General features: G+C 43.8%; 1 protein-coding gene across 2 annotated transcripts in view; it reads left to right on the forward strand.

Annotated features, from left to right (window-relative positions):
• LOC148502825 (cytochrome P450 2F2-like) overlaps positions 1–22,000 on the forward strand; it is a 78,085-nt gene that overhangs the window by 24,554 nt on the left and 31,531 nt on the right. For both annotated transcript variants that reach the window (XM_088449269.1, XM_088449268.1), the window contains one exon: positions 8,113–8,262. In XM_088449269.1, coding sequence (XP_088305395.1) covers positions 8,113–8,262 — 150 coding nt within the window. The remainder of the gene's footprint in view (positions 1–8,112; positions 8,263–22,000) is intronic.

Consider the following 22,000-nt stretch of genomic DNA (forward strand, 5'->3'; position numbering starts at 1 on the left):
GATATGACTTCAATGACTCAATAGGACAGACATGAAAACATGCACATGCAGATATGACTACAATGACTCAATAGGACAGACATGAAAACATGCACATGCAGATATGACTGCAATGACTCAATAGGACAGTCATGAAAACATGCACATGCAGATATGACTACAATGACTCAATAGGACAGTATGAAAACATGCACATGCAGATATGACTGCAATGACTCAATAGGACAGACATGAAAACATGCACATGCAGATATGACTACAATGACTCAATAGGACAGACATGAAAACATGCACATGCAGATATGACTACAATGACTCAATAGGACAGACATGAAAACATGCACATGCAGATATGACTACAATGACTCAATAGGACAGACATGAAAACATGCACATGCAGATATGACTACAATGACTCAATAGGACAGACAAGAAAACATGCGCATGCAGATATGACTACAATGACTCAATAGGACAGACATGAAAACATGCACATGCAGATATGACTACAATGACTCAATAGGACAGACATGAAAACATGCACACGCAGTTAGGGCCCACAAGATAAACTTGAAAACCACAGTCCAGAACACTTACTTTCCGCAATCTGCATGCGAAAGCATGCCAGCAAGCGGGGCGTCCGCCGGTGCAGGTCCGACCACCTGCGCTCCAGCTGGCCAATATGTCGGCATGAGCCGAAGGAGCGCAGGCGTCGACGTACCTCCACATATGCGGAACGCTTGCGCCTATTGGAGATGGGCGGAGGCTGACTGGTGATCCTCCTGTCCATCACCTCCGTCAGCACCAGCAGTTCGCGCCTGGTGAATGCGGCGGATCTCATGATGGCAATGGTGTTTTTTTGACAAAATATTTTTAATAAAGCACCACAAAAACATTTGATTGGCTAATGTTTTTGGGAAATTAACAGGACAAATTCTATTGGTTAGTGTATGAGTCATGTGTTCGACAGGGCCACAAATCTCTTGAGAGTTATGATAGGCTTGATGCAGTGACATACGTAAGCAAATTTAAATAAAGAAATGAACCACAGAAAAATTGTGGGGAGACAAACAAATAGAACAATTGTTTAATTGGGGCTAACATGTCTTTTGAACAATAAAAGCGAAGGTTTCAGCCGTACGTATTCTGCGAGCAAATACAAACACGGACACGATTAAAGTTTATTGCATTGTGTTGAAAAAACAAAAACAATTAAGCTAATTGATACATTGATTGGCATGATACGATTGAGGGAGGTAGGCCGAAAAAACGAGCAGGTAATCGGAATCTGACAGTCCCACTTCCAGTTTGTACTTGTGCGTGCGTTCCCTTCAAGCCATTTCGGGGATGTACGCTCGCTATTTGGCACGCTCGTTAGTCAGAGGAGGGGTCGACTGACTTTGGGGCGGTTTTTTAGCTGCGTACGAAAATACGAGCGAGTGCTTGAATTTAAATATTTTTTTACGTACGCCGAACGTCCGTACGCCCACTTGCGAGTGGGTCTGAATCAGGGCCTAAGTCCGAAATTGAAACTTTATTTGATACTTTGACTTTGTCACACTCCGGACACTTTAAACCACTTTCTTACCTCTCCAGTGCATGTCCAGGCTAGGGCTGTGGTCCACTCATGCTACACATCGCTCCCCGCTGGTGCTGAGGTCTGCCTGCGCTGCTCCTGCTCCATCTGCTCAGTGTCTGGTCATTGAGCAGGAAGATGGCTTCCCACAGTCCCTTGCTCACAGCGTGTCTCCCCAGCATGGTATTGCACAAGCTGCATGCCAGAGTACCCTTCAGGACTACAGTATTGGCGCAGCCATGTTGGAAAAGGCAGGCATGTCCCAGAGGTTTTTGGGGCTTGTTGTAACTTTGTGTCTGTGATCCCATACACAGATAAAGTGGGGGCGACATCTCAGTTCAGGTTGTGTTTCTTCATGACCATCGGGCTACTCAGCTGGTCAATTATCAAATGATCCCTGATGGCAGCTGCGTATTTGCATGAACTTAATTGGAAGTGTGAAACAACAGTAGGACATCTCAATACATTTCCAGCCGGCTACAGCATTAGTATATTTTCACACAGTAGCTCCATGTGTGTGCGATCACAGTTATGACAGCATAAGCATACAACTCTAAATTAGGCCCATAATCAATCCCAAACATCCTTTTCATTTTTCTATCATATCCAATATACATATAATCATTTTTTCATTAGCACAAAACTGTTTCTCTTCCATAATCAATCCCTCAATGATTTCTTACATTTTTAAACTAAGATTATAATTATCTGGTGTTTTTTGCTTTTTCCTACACCCATCATGTGGAAAAAGGAAGGTAGAAAGGAGAATGGGTAGAAGAAGAAAGTCAAATTTGTAAGGGACAGTAGGCTTATAGAATGAACGTGAAGAAGAAAGAGGAGGTTAGTTTGCGTCCATCAGTCACTCTGTGTTATGTGGTTGGGTTGGTCTACATCTATGTCAGTTTATTTCTATGTGTATGTGTGTGTCTGTTAGAGATGAGTGGATTATGTTTTACTGGAAACTGAACACACCTGTACTTAAGGGTTATGAGTTGAACCAAGCCCTGTCTTGGGTCTTCCCACCAAGTTTGGATCCCAAAATGAAGCAAAACGTCATCTTCCTGGTGCTAGATCTCATGTGTTTTGGATTGCATATAAAATTCCCTCCCTTGTGATTGTGTGTCATTTCACACAGGAGATCAGAAGGGAAGTGTTCAGCACCAGGCACTAATAAATGCCATTAGGAGCACTGTGTTAAAGGGGGCACTGTGACATTTATAAAAAAAGCCAAAAGCCATAAGAGCTCTGTGAGGCACTGTGTTGTATGCTCAGGGCCAGGCACTAAAAACACCATTAGTGTGCCATTGCTAGGAGTGCTGTGAGTCACTGTGTTGTGTGTTCAGGCACTGTGTTCAAAATATAGTAATTAAGGTGCCATTACTAGGAGCACTGTAAAGCACAGTGTTGGGTGTTCAGTCACTGTGTTAAAAAAGACCATTAGGGTGCCATTAGAGTGAACGTGCCCTCTTTTTTCTCTTGGAAATCACGGAAGTATACTACAAATTGTTTGTCATTTGCCCAAAAATAGTATATTCTAGTATATATAGATGAGTGACACAGCATAATTTACTGTTCTGTGTACAGTGGTGTCCCCACCATCTACACCATCTACACCCCAAAACAATTCTTAAGTGTTAAAAATTAATGATAGCACTTCAGCATCTAGTAAAGGTGGTCAAGCAGAAAGAAGGTTTAAGAAAGGGGACCTGAAATCTAAACAATATTTCACAATGTTTCACAAAGAATAAAAACATCACCTCTAAAAATAGAGGGAAAATTAAGAAGATCTCCTGCATTCAATTTGCAAAGGCAACTCACTCCTCCCCTATCCAGGATTCCCCAGATGAATCCTTGTATGCTAGGGCTGCTGCTGCTGTGGGTGAATCTTCATCCCAGAAGGGGACCAAGAATACTAGTAGTAGTTCAAACAACAATTGACTGTGATACAATCCTTTGCAAGAGGAAGCAAGTAATAAAACTGCCATCCAGTTGCACAGTGGATCACGGAAGCAATGATGGCTATACTAGCATTAGATATGTGTCCAATATCTGGTTTTAGACAGTTAATTAAAGTCCTGTGTCCTCTCTATCAAATGAAATTACATTATTATTTTACCAGAAAAGAAATCCCTTGTCTATTCCAGGACATTAAAAAAACCTTTTGTGAACTGCGCTCATATAGTGTAAAGGTAATGGGTAGGGTGGGGGAGGGGGCTGTGTGATGATGTGGGGGGTGGAGGGTGGTGGGGCTGGTCAGGGGAGAGGAGGGAGGCAGTGGGGTGGGGTTTGAATGGGGTGGATGTCAGGTGGGTGGTGGAGGTGTGGGTGGGGTTGGTGTGGGTGGCTGGGGCAGGGGGGGCTTAGGAGTGGCTGTGGGTATGTGTGGATGTGCTGTCATGGGGGGAAAGAAGAGTGATGCACCTGTGGTAGGAGTACCTGTTCCTACCTCGAAAAGCAGAGTGAAAAAAGGGGTGGGTCAGATGCACTCTCTGGACGTGCAGGGTAGGGGTGTGTGCGTGTTATGTGGTGTTTGTGTGGAAATAAGGACTGACAAAGTGGTATAGGGCAAAAATGTTTATTGCTGAGGCACAATGATGCTCTGGATTGGTCCTGGGGGGGTCTTGGTAATAAGTGGCTTGCTTGGGGTGGGAAGGTTGGTGGACGCTTTTAGGGGGCTCCTTACCGTGCAGTTTAGGACCAGCACATCTTGCCCTGCAGGACCTTTGGTCTACAGTCTTGGTAGCCATAGAATTGGCCATAGGGACTGCACCTCTGCACAGCTACTGCCATCCACGGGACACCACCAGTGGCTGTGCACAGACTGCTACCCATCCAACCCCACCCAAGGGGATACCACATACCTCTCTCGTGTTGCAGACCACAGAATCACCCACATGGCACCGGCACCACCCACCTCAGCCAGGATGAGACTTTCGATCAGCCCCACATTCCACACCCCACCTGCAATGTTGAATCGACAGGAAACCTACCGGTAGGTAGGTTGCAAGCATGCCATACTGAGCGGGACACTGCCACAGAGTTCCACACGCCTGACCCACAATCCTATAGCTACCAAGACTTTAGACCAAAGGTCCAACAGGGAATATGTGCCAGTCCTGAACTGCATGGTAAGGAGCCCCCTAAAAGGGTCCACCAACCTTCCCCTCGAGCCAGCCACTTATTGCGACACCACCACGTGGGACCAATCCGGAGCAGCATTGTGCCACTGCAATAAACGTTTTGGCCCTATACCACTTTCTCAGTCCTTATTTCCACACAAACACCACATCACACGCACACACCCCTACCCTGCACGTCCAGAGAGCGCACCTGACCCACCCCCTTTTTTTAACAAATGCCAGCTCATTCACAAGCATGCTGCTCTCTGTATCACTGGTGTCACTAAGAGGTATACCGATGTCAACCTGTTGCAAATACTTAGGGATGTGAAAGAAAAATAGTTGACCCAGCTTAGAATCTCTTCAGGATTTGTCATTTCCGATAACATAAGTAACATTATACAAGCATTACAACCATGTTTTGCACACACAATAAACTTGATGGTTCAGATTTTTTTTTTAATTGACAGGCACATCACAAGATGCTGTCTGTGGCCTGTAAAATTTCTGGCCATTTTCATCATTCAGCAACCTCATGTAAAAAATTGCAGCAGCTGCAAGAACAGTTCAATTTGCCATTCCATCAACTGAAACAAAAGGTAGTAACCAGATGGAATTCCACTTTTTATATGCTTCAGCAACTGGAGGAAAAGCAAAAAATCAACCAAACCTACACTGCAAGCCATGATTTAGTGAGAGGAAAGGGAATGTACCTTGTTCCTGGACAGTGGAGAATACTCACTCTTTTATGTAAGATACTGAAACCATTTGAAATAGTAACTAATGAAGTGAGTTTATTCACTGCCAGTCTGAGTCAGGTGATTCCCTTAAAAAAACTACTGGAAAACAGCTACAGAAACAGAAGGAGGAGACCAAATTAGGTGATTCCACTAAGTATGTTGGACTTGCATATACAATTCTTTATTCCGTTCATCAGGATTGAAGGGTTTCAAAGAGTGATAGAGCTCCCTATGGGAGCAAAACATGTTAGATAAGGTACTATATTTAGGTTGTTCTTCCTACCTGATCGCTGAAGGAGGAATTTGGAATACTGACCTCTAATTGTTTTCCGTAACCAATTTATGTTAGTCTATGTTTAAAGGAGCAGTGTATCATCACACACTACTCTATACCAACTTACCTGGTGTGCAGTCCATTTCCTGCATGCAGCCACCCAGGCAGCATGGCTATGAACAATCACAGCCTTACATCACAGACCCGTGTGTCTAGCCCCTGCAAATAAATGCTCATCAGCTCTGTCGGAGCCAGCTAAAACTGGGACATAGAGCATTGTAAGCTGATCACTCCTTTGCATATTAAAGGCTCACAGTTATATCTGTATGTGCAGAAGCAAGTACTATACTAATACATCAAATGACCAGAGGAGCAAAGCAATATCATGCCAGTCATTCTGGCAAAGACTCCACAATGGGTCTCTTTGGTCCCCAGTGCAGTCATATCAGTGTATCCATTATCATACTACATAAACTTCTCCATCAGTTTGAGAAGTATTTTATGATTTAACTATTTTTTAATCTTTACTATTGCTGAATTGTTAAAAATACTTAGAGGGCGCAAATCACTTAAATGTCTTTTATAACACCAATTGAAAAGGGAGGATTTCATGTTTGATGGTTCAGCATTCACACCAATAAAATATCTGACAGGATTCCTTTATAGGAAAATCTCATTCACGACAAGTCACTTTTTCTCTTTAATGTATTGAACCGACTTCAGTGTAGATGATGGTAGATTCCATAGGTTCCAAATTAATCTTTCTAAAAAGACCCACTCACCAAATAGACACCAAAAAATGGCCCAATGGCCCACTGTTAGATATGATAATCAATAAATGTATTAAAATTTCTTGTCAATTTGACATAAAAAAGTTTTTTAGACATAAAAACTGCTTACACAATTTCTTCAATGATTTTAACAGAAGAAGGGAATGTATATCCTGCTGTTAACCCATACAGGGCCAGAATCTCAATAGGCATGTTTCTCCCTTCTGATAAATGAATTTGCACATACCAAAATTGGAAAATACACATGATCCAGTACAAAACTGGCAAAGTATTGTCCCTAAGATGGACCTATACATTGAGAAAATGTCCATCATATAATGCAATCTCAAAGAGCATTAATCACAATTTATATCAATATAGGAAATCATTCCTTAATAGGTTAAATATAATTTATCACATAATATAATCAAAACATCATTCTACATATCAATATCCTTATCCTGGTTTTTACAGAATTCATCATATGTATATACCAATAGTGAATTTTACAAATTTCATCATGTATATGCCAATAGTAAATTGATATAGTTATCTTGAACGGCAAACTATGTGACCATTATTATATACCAATAATACATTTATAGAGTTATCTTAAGATACAAATTATTATTACATAATATGATTATATTATGTGATAAATTATATTTAACCTATATTGATATAAATTGTGATTAATGTTCTTTGAGATTGCATTATATGATGGACATTTTTACCATAGGCACTTTTTTATAATAAGACCCCACACCTTTATTTGTTAACTATTTTATTTTTTTATGTTTATTCTTCAATTTAAGATATATATGCTCCTTATGAAGTCCTAATGGATGAAACGCGTTGGGTTGAGATTCTGGCCCTATATGGGTTAACAGCAGGATATACATTGCCTACTTCTGTTAAAATCATTGAAGAAATTGTGTAAGCAGTTTTCATGTATAAAAAACTTTTTTATGTAAAATTGACAAGAAATTTTATTAAATTCATTGTTTATCATATCTAACAGTGGGCCATTGTGCCATTTTTTGGGGTGTCTGTTTGGTAAGTGGGACTTTTTTAGAAAAATTTATTTGGAGCCTATGGAATATCCAATAAAACAACACTGAAGTCGGTCCAATACATTAAAGAGAAAAATTGACTTGTTGTGAATGAGATTTTCCTATAAAGGAATCCTATCGGACATTTTATTGGTGTGACTTCTGAACCATCAAATGTCTGAAATCCTCCCTTTTCATTTGATATTATAAAAGACATTTAAGTGATTTGCGCCCTCTAAGTATTTTTTGTATTTTTAGAATTATTTGTTCCCACTAGCAGGGGTTCCACTTGAGGTGCAGCATTTACATCAAAGCGCAAAATAAGGGCATTTCTTTTTTTGTATTGCTGATTTGTATTTACATTTTTCATGTTAATGAATGCAGGTGCTTTTAATATGTAACTTTTTAATGGAATAAAACATATAATTTAATTTTTTAAGTAATACATACGTGTTTTGGAGAAAATCTTTCAGCCAAGATAAATATATAGTAAATGTGATGTATAATTTAGCACAATACTTATACATTTTGTATTCGATATTAATGTAGATTCATGGAGTAATATCCTCTGTTTTCTGCAGATATGGCATTCTGTAATGGTGAGAAGTGGAAGGAGCTGCGGAGTTTTACACTGGTAACGCTGAGTAATTTCGGTATGGGAAAACGTAGCATTGAGGAGCGGATAAAGGAGGAGGCCGGATATCTCATTGATTTGCTGAGAAAAACCAATGGTAATGTACATGGGTACTATACTATATAATGAGGATAACTCTATATCTATATCACATTCATACATTGAACCACAGTCTTATCTCAGATGTTTTCTGATATAGGTCACATAAGTACATTCATACATGATAAACAGTATGTTGCAAAGCCACAAGTATCAAAATAAAACTGACCTTGCCGACTGCCTGCATGAAATATAGCTTGGCCGATAGTTACCAATGGGAATCAGATAGTCACACTTGTTAAACATTGCCACTGTTCTGCACTAATATATGCCCTAGTACAGTATCCTGCACTAATAAAGACTCTGCTACTCTATATTTGTGAAATCTCCAGCATTAGGATAATGTTACATAGTGGTGATGGTATGCAGTCAGGAAGCCGACGGTCGAAATGCCGACCGCCGGCTTCCCGACTGTGCAATCCTGATAGGGGACTAATGATAGGCATTGAAATCTCAACACCTATCATTATCCCTATGCCGGGAGCCCAACACCCAGCATACCGAACGAAGGTAAGCCGGGCGGCTGGCATGGACAGCCGTGGGGTGGGGGGTTAGTTTAGGGGTTCCCGGGGGGGATTTAGGGTTAGGCACCCCCCCAGGAGGGTAAGGTTAGGTTAGGGAAAGGGGGGGTTAGGGTTAGGCACCCCCCCTGGAGGGTTAGGTTAAGGCTGCGGGGAGGGGAGGGTTAGGTTTGGGCACTTACAGGGGGTTTAGGTTTAAGCACTAGGTGGGAGGTTAGGGTTAGGTACCCCTAAGGGAGGGTTATGGGGGCAGAGGGTTAGGTATAGTTAATATACTTACCTGTCGGGATCTTCACTGCTTCCAGCAGTCATTCATACTGATCCCAGTGGTGATAGATAGAATTATACAGAAACTTCAGTTTTTGCATAATTTTATGAATACTCGGTATGATAAATTGGCCCCCAAGTAATTAATTTCAGTCCTTGTTTTTAATATAATTCTCTGTAACAATTATTGTGGACTGATCAATCTTTTTTCTGAAAAAGGGATGCACATGACTAAATTATGTGATCTTATTTTAGTGACTGTTACAGCTTGTTAATTCTTTCATAGTAGCTTAGTAAGTGCTCTTTATGATACTGTGGGTGATTCTTTAGGAATAAAGTTAATCCAAATAAAGTACAATCACCACTATATTTACAGTATGTAGGTAGTTTTCGCACTAAGAGCTCTTTTAATTAACATTAGTTTTACTAAAATAAAGTGAAAATGGGTGTTTTCACACCTTTTTCACATTATTTTAGTATCACATACATTTTCTAAAGGGCAATTGGAGTGGAATTGTAAAATTATACTTCAAACCCTAATTTTCGCATATTTTTAGTAAGTAGATCACACTTTTCATAATTGTAATGGGAAATACGATCTGGCTGATATTTACTAAAAATAAATTGTGAAAAAATACCAGAGGAAGCCCTGTAATAATAACGCAACCTGGAGATGGCGTTATCCAGGGTCTAACAGACAGAGCAGAGCCGGGATCCAGTCCCCATTGATCAGCTGTGTGTTCTTACTAGACCACAAGCTGATCATTGCAGGAAAAAAGTAAAAAAAAACCCCACTTACCTGAGTCCAGGGCCAGAATAGCTGACAAGGGTCACAGTTTAGGAGCCAGGACACCAACTGATTGGAGCCCCAGAGGACATCACCAGAGCACCAATCACTGGAGGTAAGTGTAAATTGGGGGAAGGGGAGGTCGCAGGGTGGTGATGTGTGCGCGATTGCTGGGGGGGCGATCGTGGTGGTGGGGGTGCAGCAGCCAGCGGCGCATGCGCGGACACATACTTGCTGTATTTATTGCTGAAAACACATTGAAAAGTATGTGAAGGGGATTCCCAGGTACAGAGCTTTATTGCAAGCTCTGTTCCTGCAAGCAGATGTTAGTACATCTGTATGATATTTACTAAATTTGCAGTGCAAGTTTAGACAGAAATATCACACTACTACTACACTGTGGATTGTAGTAAATAGAGCCCTAGGGGGTCAATCCAAATAGGCGTGACAAATAGTTGGATATGTTTCGGGATGCACAGCTGCGCTGCACTAACTAATAGATGCCTTGAAAAAGGGACAAGGGAGTCCCGAGACGCGTTGGCCACCAGGAGGAAAAAGGGGACTGTGGACCAGAATGGCTAAAGCAGTGGCAGAGAGGACTAAGGTGATCCGGACCACCTGTCTTCAAAATACTAACACCAATGCCCGTTTAAACCGATTATCTGGTAAAGCAGCCACCCTGGCAAAGTTTTATTCATTTATTTTACCATTGTCTTTATTATAATAAAATGTGCATGTTTTGATATCTATGACACTGGTCGGTATATATGTAATTTTAAGTGATTTGTTTTCAAGACTTGTCCATCAGTTTCAAAGGTAGCGCCTAGTGACTACATTCACACCACAGTTCATATCCAAATAGGTGTGAGTTTGCAAGTGTCAGTTTGTTTCTTAAAACTCGCACACTTTGCCCGAATGCTCGCTCCCAAGAAACACAAAATCCAATTAGAAATGCCAACTCGTGCTAGTTGTAGTCAGGGTCTGCTAATTTTCAAAAAACTTGAGTAGGGAGAAGTGCATGATAAAGTGGACCAGAAATCTTGGACCACAAAAAAGTAACACTTTCGTTGGACCATATAGAAGGCTGTCAGTGGACATAAGAAAAGTGATGGAGTCTAATTTTTTTAATTCCCAAAAAGGATGTAATTATTTTGCCAATCAAGCTAATTGGAAACTTGTAAATGCCTAATTAGTCATTTAGGGGAAGAGGGGGTGTCCAAGGGGTTCTGCACTGTGGTCCTTAATTTTTATCTTTGAATAAAGATTTTCCCTACCATCTCACACCCTCAAGGGTTGCACACAAAAAAATTCCTCTGAAAAAAAAATGTGAGTTTGGCAATGGATTGCAACTGTACTTGCTAGTGCCAGTTGGCTGTGAGAACTGTTTGCACAACTCGCACCTAACTGGATTGACAGGTACGGTTACAGGAAACTCATATGTCATGCATTTAACACTGAATTGCCAAACTGGTTAACACAAGATACACTTTTGCTTACAATGTTTATAACCACATACTGACTGGAGCAGAGGATAACAAATGCAGTAAAACAAATGGTTTAATTGTAAGAAAAACAGGAACATGGTATATATTAGGGGTGTGCACCGGCCACTTTTCGTGTTTTGTGTTTTGGTTTTGGATCTTGATCTTTCTTCGTGTTTTGGATCTGGATTGGTTTTGCCAAAACCACCCTTCCGTGTTTTGGGTTCTGGGTTTTGTGTTTTGGATCTGTATTTTTTTGAAAAAAAGCATAAAAACAGCTAAAATCACAGAATTTGTATATTTTTCTGCTCCTATGCTATTATTAACCTCAATAAAATTAAATTCCACTCATTTCCAGTCTATTCTGAACACCTCACACCTCACAATAGTGTTTTTATGTCCAAAAGGTTGCACCGAGGTAGCTGGATGACTATGCTAAGCAACACGAGTGGGCGGCACAAACACGTGACCCATCTAGGCGTGATACTGCAGTGGCAGACAGGATGGCAGTTTGAAAAACTAGGCCCCAAACTGTACATAATGCAAAGAAAAAAAAGAGGTGCAAGATGGAATTGTCCTTGGGCCCTCCCACCCACCCTTATGTTGTATAAACAGGACATGCACACTTTAACAAACCAATCATTTCAGCGCCAGGGTCTGCCACACAACTGTGGCTGAAATGATTGGTTCATTTGGGCCCCCACAAAACAAGCTGGCAATTAATCTATCCCTGCACAAACTGGCTCTACGGAGGCAAGATGTCATCCTCATCCTCCTCATCCACCGATTCCTCACCCTCTTCAGTGTGTACATCCTCATCCTCACAAAGTATTAACTCGTCCCCACTTGAATCCACCACCACAGGTCCCTCTGTACGTTCTGGAGGCTGGTCTCCCTGGAAGAGCTGATAATTCATTTTGATGAACATCATCTTCTCCACATTCTGTGGAAGCAACCTCCTACGCCTTTCGCTGACAAGGTTCCTGGCTGCACTAAACACTCTTTCGGAGTACACACTGGAGGGGGGGCAACTCAGGTAAAATAGAGCCAGTTTGTACAGGGGCCTCCAAATTGCCTCTTTTTCCTGCCAGTACAGGTATGGACTGTCTGACATGCCTACTTGGATGCTGTCACCAATGTAATCCTCCACCATTCTGTCAATGGTGACAGTATCATATGCAGTGACAGTAGACATGTCAGAAATTGTTGCCAGGTCCTTCAGTCCGGACCAGATGTCCAAACTTGGTCCTGCCTGCCCTGCATCACCGCCAGTGGGTTGCTTAGGATACCTAAGTTTTTTCCTTGCAGCCCCAGTTGCGGGAGAAAATGAAGAAGGAGCTGTTGACGTGTCACGTTCCGCTTCAGCTGACAGTGTGTTCACCAGCAGGTCTTTGCACCTCTGCAGGCTTGTGTCAGCCGGAAAGAGAGACACCACATAGGCTTTAAACCTAGGATCGAGCACGGTGGCCAAAATGTAGTGGTCTGATTTCAACAGATTGACCACCCTGGAATCCTGGCAAAGCGAATGAAGGGCTTCATCCACAAGTCCCACATGCCGACCGGAATCGCTCCGTCTTAGCTCCTCCTTCACTTTCTCCAGCTGCTTCTCCAAAAGCCTGATGAGGGTAATGACCTGACTCAAGCTGGCAGTGTCTGAACTGACTTCACGTGTGGCAAGTTCGAAGGGCTGGAGAACCTTGCACAACACGGAAATCATTCTCCACTGCGCTTGAGTCAGGAGCATACCCCCTCCTTTGCCTATGTCACAGGTGGATGTATAGGCTTGTATGGCCTTTTGCTGCTCCTCCATCCTCTGAAGCATATAGAGGGTTGAGTTCCACCGCGTCACAACCTCTTGCTTCAGGTGATGGCGGGGCAGGTTCAAGAGTGTTTGCTGGCGCTCCAGTCTTCGGCACGCAGTCGCTGAATGGCGAAAGTGGCCAGAAATTTTTCGGGCCACCCAAAGCGTCTCCTGCACGCCCCTGTCGCTTTTCAGAAAATTCTGCACCACCAAGTTTATTGTGTGAGCAAAACATGGGACGTGCTGGAATTTGCCCAGATGTAATGCCCGCACAATATTGGTGGCGTTGTCAGATATCACAAATCCCCAGGAGAGTCTAAGTGGGGTAAGCCACTGGGCGATGATTTCCCTCAGTTTCTCTAAGAGGTTGTCGGCGGTGTGCCTCTTACTGAAACCGGTGATACACAGCGTAGCCTGCCTTGGAATGAGCTGGCGTTTCTGAGATGCTGCTACTGGTGACGCTGCTGCTGTTGCTGCGTAAGGTGATACATCTACCCAGTGGGCTGTCACAGTCATATAGTCCTTAGTCTGCCCTGTTCCACTTGTCCACATGTCTGTGGTTAAGTGGACATTGTGTACAACGGCATTTTTCAGGACACTGAGGACACTTTTTCTGACGTTTCTGTACAGTCTCGGTATCGCCTGCCTAGTGAAGTGGAATCTAGATGGGATTTGGAACCGGGGACACACTACCTCCATCAATTGTCTAAATCCCACTGCACTAATGGCGGATACCGGACGCACGTCTAACACCAACATAGCAGTCAAGGCCTCAGTTATACGTTTTGCTTCAGGATGACTGCTGTCGTACTTCATCCTCCTCGCTAAGGACTGTTGGAGGGTCAATTGTTTAGTAAAAGTAGTGGTGTTCCTACTTCCTCTCTGGGATGATGAATGACTCCCAGCAGCAGCAACAGCAGCAGCGGCAGCAGTAGGCATAGCAATGCAGGATCCTCCGGAGGAATCCCGGATAGGAGAGTCAGTCATGCCAGTGACATGGCCTGCAGGACTACTTCCGATCCTGACTAAGGAGGAAATTGACGAGGAGGGAGTTGACGGTGTGGTTTGCAGGTGCTTGGATAAAACAGGACAACGGGATTTAGGTGTCCCTGGACTGCTTACGGTCTTAGCCAAAGTTTCTGAACTTGACAGTAACTTTTTATGAACGCGCTGCAGGTGCCGTATAAGGGAGGATGTTCCTAGGTGGTTGACGTCCCTACCCCTACTTATTTCACCTTTACATATGGTACATATGGCAAGACAGTTGTTGTCCGGATTTGGATAGAAATATTGCCAGACCAAAGAGGTGGAATTTTTGGTCTTCTGCCCAGGCATGACCGTGATGGGCTTTTTCATCCCACGGACAACAACTGTCTCCCCCGGAGCCTGATTTAAACAAACCACATCACCATCAGAATCCTCCTCGCCAACTTCCTCCTCAGCGCCAGCTACACCAGTGTCCTCATCCTGTTGTACTTCAACAGTGACATCTTCAATTTGCATATTAGCAAGTGGACTGTGGGTACTCCTTTCAGCACTTGCAGGGGGCGTGCAAATGGTGGAAAGAGCCACCTCTTCCCGTCCAGTGCTGGGAAGGTCAGGCATCGCAACCACCACCACACTTGGACTCTCCTTGGGGATTTGTGATATCACAGTTCTTCGCTGTGCTTTTGCCAGCTTAACTCTTTTGATTTTTTTAGTGGGAGGAGGGCTTCCATTGTCATGTGAAGCTGAACCACTAGTCATGAACATACTAGGGATCGACCTTAGCCGTTCCTTGCCACTCCGTGTCATAAATGGCATATTGGCAAGTTTACGTTTCTCTTCAGCTGATTTAAATGTTTTTTTCAAGGTAATTTTCCTGAACTTTGTCATTTGGGATTGTATGTGCCCTCTATTATGACATTGGGCATCGGCCTTGGCAGACGACGTTGATGGCATGTTATCGTCTATGTCATGACTAGTGGCAGCAGCTTCAGCACTAGGAGGAAGTGGTTCTTGATCTTTCTCTATTTTATTTTTATCGGAGAAAGTTTGGTCCTCCATTTATGTTATATTGATTTGATATATACGTGCGGCTAAACACAGAAAATATTTTTTTATTTTTGCTGGAGAGTAGTGCACTTTGTGGGTTACACCAGCCTTTAAGAAATGAGCCAGCCGGCTCTTTACTTATGGGACACAGGCGCACGCTTGGCGCTGCTCCTTTGTTGATGCACGTGCGGCTACTGAGCACACAATTCACAAACACAGAAAATATTTTTTTTTTTGGTTTGGAGTGTACTTTGGGGGTTACAGCACCCTTTAACGGTCAAGCCAGCCGGCCCTTTTCTTATGACACAGGCGCACGCTTGGCACTACTTTGTTGATGCACGTGCGGCTACTGCGCACACAATTCACAAACACAGAAAATAATTTTTTTTTTGGTTTGGACTGGAGTGTACTTTGGGGGTTACAGCACCCTTTAACGGTCAAGCCAGCCGGCCCTTTACTTATGACACAGGCACACGCTAGGCACTACTTTGTTGATGCACGTGCGGCTACGGCGCACACAATTCACAAACACAGAAAATAAATTTTTTTTGGTTTGGACTGGAGTGTACTTTGGAGGTTACAGCACCCTTTAATGGTCAAGCCAGCCGGCCCTTTACTTATGACACAGGCGCACGCTTGGCACTACTTTGTTGATGCACGTGCGGATACTGCGCACACAATTCACAAACACAGAAAATATTTTTTTTCTTGGTTTGGACTGGAGTGTACTTTGGGGGTTACAGCACCCTTTAACGGTCAAGCCAGCCGGCCCTTTACTTATGACACAGGCGCACGCTTGGCACTACTTTGTTGCTGCACGTGCGGCTACTGCGCACACAATTCACAAACACAGAAAATAATTTTTTTTTTGGTTTGGACTGGAGTGTACTTTGGCGGTTACAGCACCTTTTAACGGTAAAGCCAGCCGGCCCTTTACTTATGACACAGGCGCACGCTTGGCACTACTTTGTTGATGCACGTGCGGCTACTGCGCACACAATTCACAAACACAGAAAATAATTTTTTTTTTGGTTTGGACTGGAGTGTACTTTGGGGGTTACAGCACCCTTTAACGGTCAAGCCAGCCGGCCCTTTACTTATGACACAGGCGCACGCTTGGCACTACTTTGTTGATGCACGTGCGGATACTGCGCACACAATTCACAAACACAGAAAATATTTTTTTTTTGGTTTAGAGTGTACTTTGGGGGTTACAGCACCCTTTAACGGTCAAGCCAGCCGGCCCTTTACTTATGACACAGGCGCACGCTTGGCACTACTTTGTTGATGCACGTGCGGCTACTGCGCACACAATTCGCAAACACAGAAAATATATATTTTTTTGGTTTGGACTGGAGTGTACTTTGGGGGTTACAGCACCCTTTAACGGTCAAGCCAGCCGGCCCTTTACTTATGACACAGGCGCACGCTTGGCACTACTTTGCTGATGCACGTGCGGATACTGCGCACACAGTTCACAAACACAGAAAATATATATTTTTTTGTTTGGAGTGTACTTTGAGGGTTACAGCACCCTTTAACGGTCAAGCCAGCCGGCCCTTTACTTATGACACAGGCACACGCTTGGCACTATTTTGTTGATGCACGTGCGGCTAATGCGCACACAATTCACAAACACAGAAAATAATTTTTTTTTTGGTTTGGACTGGAGTGTACTTTGGGGGTTACAGCACCCTTTAACGGTCAAGCCAGCCGGCCCTTTACTTATGACACAGGCGCACGCTTGGCACTACTTTCTTGATGCACGTGCGGCTACTGCGCACACAATTCACAAACACAGAAACTATTTTTTTTTTGGTTTGGACAGGAGTGTACTTTGTGGGTTACAGCACCCTTTAACGGTCAAGCCAGCCGGCTCTTTACTTATGACACAGGCGCACGCTTGGCACTACTTTGTTGCTGCACGTGCGGCTACTGCGCACACAATTCACAAATACAGAAAATATTTTTTTTTTGGTTTGGAGTGTACTTTGGGGGTTACTGCACCCTTTAACAGTCAAGCCAGCCGGCCCTTTACTTATGACACAGGCGCACGCTTGGCACTACTTTGTTGATGCACGTGCAGCTACTGCGCACACAATTCACAAACACAGAAAATATTTTTTTTTTGGTTTGGACTGGAGTGTACTTTGGTGGTTACAGCACCCTTTAACGGTCAAGCCAGCTGGCCCTTTACTTATGACACAGGCACACGCTTGGCACTACTTTGTTGATGCACTTGCGGATACTGCGCACACAATTCACAAACACAGAAAATATTTTTTTTTTTGGTTTGGACTGGAGTGTACTTTGGGGGTTACAGCACCCTTTAACGGTCAAGCCAGCCGGCCCTTTACTTATGACACAGGCGCAAGCTTGGCACTACTTTGTTGATGCACGTGCGGCTACTGCGCACACAATTCACAAACACAGAAAATAATTTTTTTTTTGGTTTGGACTGGAGTGTACTTTGGGGGTTACAGCACCCTTTAATGGTCAAGCCAGCCGGCCCTTTACTTATGACACAGGCGCACGCTAGGCACTACTTTGTTGATGAACATGCGGCTACTGCGCACACAATTCACAAACACAGAAAATAAAATTTTTTTTGGTTTGGACTGGAGTGTACTTTGGGGGTTACAGCACCCTTTAACGGTCAAGCCAGTCGGCCCATTACTTATGACACAGGCGCATGCTTGGCACTACTTTGTTGATGCACGTGCGGATACTGCGCACACAATTCACAAACACAGAATATATATATTTTTTTGGTTTGGACAGGAGTGTACTTTGGGGGTTACAGCACCCTTTAACGGTAAAGCCAGCCGGCCCTTTACTTATGACACAGGCGCATGCTTGGCACTACTTTGTTGATGCACGTGCGGCTACTGCGCACACAATTCACAAACACAGAAAATATTTTTTTTTTCGGTTTGGACTGGAGTGTACTTTGGGGGTTACAGCACCTTTTAATGGTCAAGCCAGCCGGCCCTTTACTTATGACACAGGCGCACGCTTGGCACTACTTTGTTGATGCATGTGCGGCTACTGCGCACACAATTCACAAACACAGAAAATATTTTTTTTTTTGGTTTGGACTGGAGTGTACTTTGGGGGTTACAGCACCCATTAACGGTCAAGCCAGCCGGCCCTTTACTTATGACACAGGCGCACGTTTGGCACTTCTTTGTTGATGCACGTGCAGCTACTGCGCACACAATTCACAAACACAGAAAATATATATTTTTTTGGTTTGGACTGGAGTGTACTTTGGGGGTTACAGCACCCTTTAACGGTCAAGCCAGCCGGCCCTTTACTTATGACACAGGCGCACGCTTGGCACTACTTTGTTGATGCACGTGCGGATACTGTGCACACAATTCACAAACACAGAAAATATATATTTTTTTGGTTTGGAGTGTACTTTGGGGGTTACAGCACCCTTTAACCGTCAAGCCAGCTGGCCCTTTACTTATGACACAGGCGCACGCTTGGCACTACTTTGTTGATGCACGTGCGGATACTGCGCACACAATTCACAAACACAGAAAATATTTTTTTTTTTGGTTTGGACAGGAGTGTACTTTGGGGGTTACAGCACCCTTTAACGGTCAAGCCAGCCGGCCCTTTACTTATGACACAGGCGCACGCTTGGCACTACTTTGTTGATGCACGTGCGGCTACTGCGCACACAATTCACAAACACAGAAAATATATATTTTTTTGGTTTGGACTGGAGTGTACTTTGGGGGTTACAGCACCCTTTAATGGTCAAGCCAGCCGGCCCTTTACTTATGACACAGGCGCACGCTTGGCACTACTTTGTTGATGCACTTGCGGATACTGCGCACACAATTCACAAACACAGAAAATATATTTTTTTTGGTTTGGAGTGTACTTTGAGGGTTACAGCACCCTTTAACGGTCAAGCCAGCCGGCCCTTTACTTATGACACAGGCGCACGCTTGGCACTACTTTGTTGATGCACGTGCGGCTACTGCGCACACAATTCACAAACACAGAAAATAATTATTTTTTTTGGTTTGGACTGGAGTGTACTTTGGGGGTTACAGCACCCTTTAATGGTCTAGCCAGCCGTCCCTTTACTTATGACACAGGCGCACGCTTGGCACTACTTTCTTGATGCACGTGCGGCTACTGCGCACACAATTCACAAACACAGAAAATTATTTTTTTTTTGGTTTGGACTGGAGTGTACTTTGGGGGTTACAGCACCCTTTAATGGTCAAGCCAGCCGGCCCTTTACTTATGATACAGGCGCACGCTTGGCACTAATTTGTTAATGCACGTGCGGATACTGCGCACACAATTCACAAACACAGAAAATATTTTTTTTTTGGTTTGGACTGGAGTGTACTTTGGGGGTTACAGCACCCTTTAACGGTCAAGCCAGCCGGCCCTTTACTTATGACACAGGCGCACGCTTGGCACTACTTTGTTGCTGCACGTGCTGCTACTGCGCACACAATTCACAAACACAGAAAATATATATTTTTTTGGTTTGGACTGGAGTGTACTTTGGGGGTTACAGCACCCTTTAACGGTCAAGCCAGCTGGCCCTTTACTTATGACACAGGCGCACGCTTGGCACTACTTTGTTGATGCACATGCGGATACTGCGCACACAATTCACAAACACAGAAAATATATATTTTTTTGGTTTGGACTGGAGTGTACTTTGGGGGTTACAGCACCCTTTAACGGTCAAGCCAGCCGGCCCTTTACTTATGACACAGGCGCACACTTGGCACTACTTTGTTGATGCACGTGCGGATACTGCGCACACAATTCACAAACACACATAATATATATTTTTTTGATTTGGACTGGAGTGTACTTTGGGGGTTACAGCACCCTTTAACGGTCAAGCCAGCATGCCCTTTACTTATGACACAGGCGCACGCTTGGCACTACTTTCTTGATGCACGTGCGGCTACTGCGCACACAATTCACAAACACAGAAAATAATTTTTTTTGGTTTGGACTGGAGTGTACTTTGGGGGTTACAGCACCCTTTAACGGTCAAGCCAGCTGGCCCTTTACTTATGACACAGGTGCACGCTTGGCACTACTTTGTTGATGCACGTGCGGCTACTGCGCACACAATTCACAAACACAGAAAAGATATATTTTTTTGGTTTGGACTGGAGTGTACTTTGGGGGTTACAGCACCCTTTAACGGTCAAGCCAGCCGGCCCTTTACTTATGACACAGGCGCACGCTTGGCACTACTTTGTTGATGCACGTGCGGCTACTGCGCACACAATTCACAAACACACAAAAAATATTATTTTTTTAGCACTTGAGGGGAGCACCCCTGATGGACAGAGCACCCCCTGGACAACACTACAGCACCCCCTTTAGGACTGGGACACTGCACAGGACTTTGGAGTGGACACAGCCCCTATGGAGAACTGACTGCACAACACAGTCCAGCCAGCCCCTATGGACTTTGAAGTAGTGGACACAGCCCCTTTTAACAACAGCAGCACAGCACAACACAGCCAGCCCCTATGGACTTTGAAGTAGTGGACAACAGCAGCACAGCGCAGCACAGCACAGCACAGCACAACACTACTCTGCACTACACTACACAGCCCAGCCAGCCCTAACTCCCACCCTCCCTCTTCACTGTCCACAGCCGAGTGAGAAAATGGCGCCGACGTGGGTACCTTATATAGGATCCAAAATCCGTGAGACCCGGAAGGCGGGATGATGACGTTTTGCCTCGATTTCAGATCCGAGTCAAGCGGGAAAAGTCGAGCCTGACTCGGATCGGAGGGGCTCGGGGGGGTTCGGATTTCAGAAATCCGAACCCGCTCACCCCTAGTATATATAAATATACTAGGGTGTGGCCTGTGGGCATAACCTTGCTGCCCCCGTAGACTAGATCCTGCACCCCCATAGTGATGCCACGTATATATATATATATATATATTCCAGCTCTCATCCTAACTTGCTGCTACATCTTCCTTTCTCCCCGCCCACCCCATTCTGTGTCAGTCCTATTTGTCTTCCCCTCCCTTAAAGAATGTAAGCTCTTTCGATCAGGGCCCTCTACCCTCTTGTGTTTCTCCCTACTGTAATTTAATTAATCTCCTACTAGCCACTAGGGCAACTAACACTTGGCTGCTTATGCGGGCATTAATGTCACTAATATAGCAATGTTTATCCATGTCCTGCATTGTATTGTATTGTACTGTAAGTCGATGGTTACTTTTTTGTCTATGTACTTTGTAAGGCGCTGCGGAACACTTGTGGAGCCATATAAATAAATGATACTAATAATAATAACAACAATATATATATATATATATATATATACACAATAACTTATAGTTTGGCACTCACAGTTACCACATAATCAACTTCAGCCTTTGCCCTCACAAAAACAAGAAGGTACAGATTGGAGATGGTGCGGCACTCAAGGCATATATGAACAAAACTTCAAAGGCAGGCTCCATGTGTCAACGTTTCAGTTTTTATAAACTGTCATCAAGATACAGATAACATACATGTGACATAACTTATATATGCCTCACCACAAGTGAACAAACCTCCGGAGCTTGGGACTGCCCTCCCGACCGCCGGTCAGTGTTGATGACATCATCATGCTATTTGCGTGCCTCCGTCAATACCATGATGTAACACCATCACCATGGAAACATATGTAAACAGCAGACGCTGTAGAAAAAAGATCACAGCGTCTCAACATCTACAGTGTAATGCACACAATATCAGAATCACAGAAATGTAAATAACAGACGCTATTTAGAGAAAAGATCATAGCGTCTCAGTGTCTAAAGTATAGTACACATACTATC

This window comes from Taudactylus pleione, unplaced genomic scaffold (genome assembly GCF_031769625.1).
Source record: "Taudactylus pleione unplaced genomic scaffold, aTauple2 ptg000481l, whole genome shotgun sequence".
Classification (NCBI taxonomy): Eukaryota; Metazoa; Chordata; class Amphibia; order Anura; family Myobatrachidae; genus Taudactylus; species Taudactylus pleione.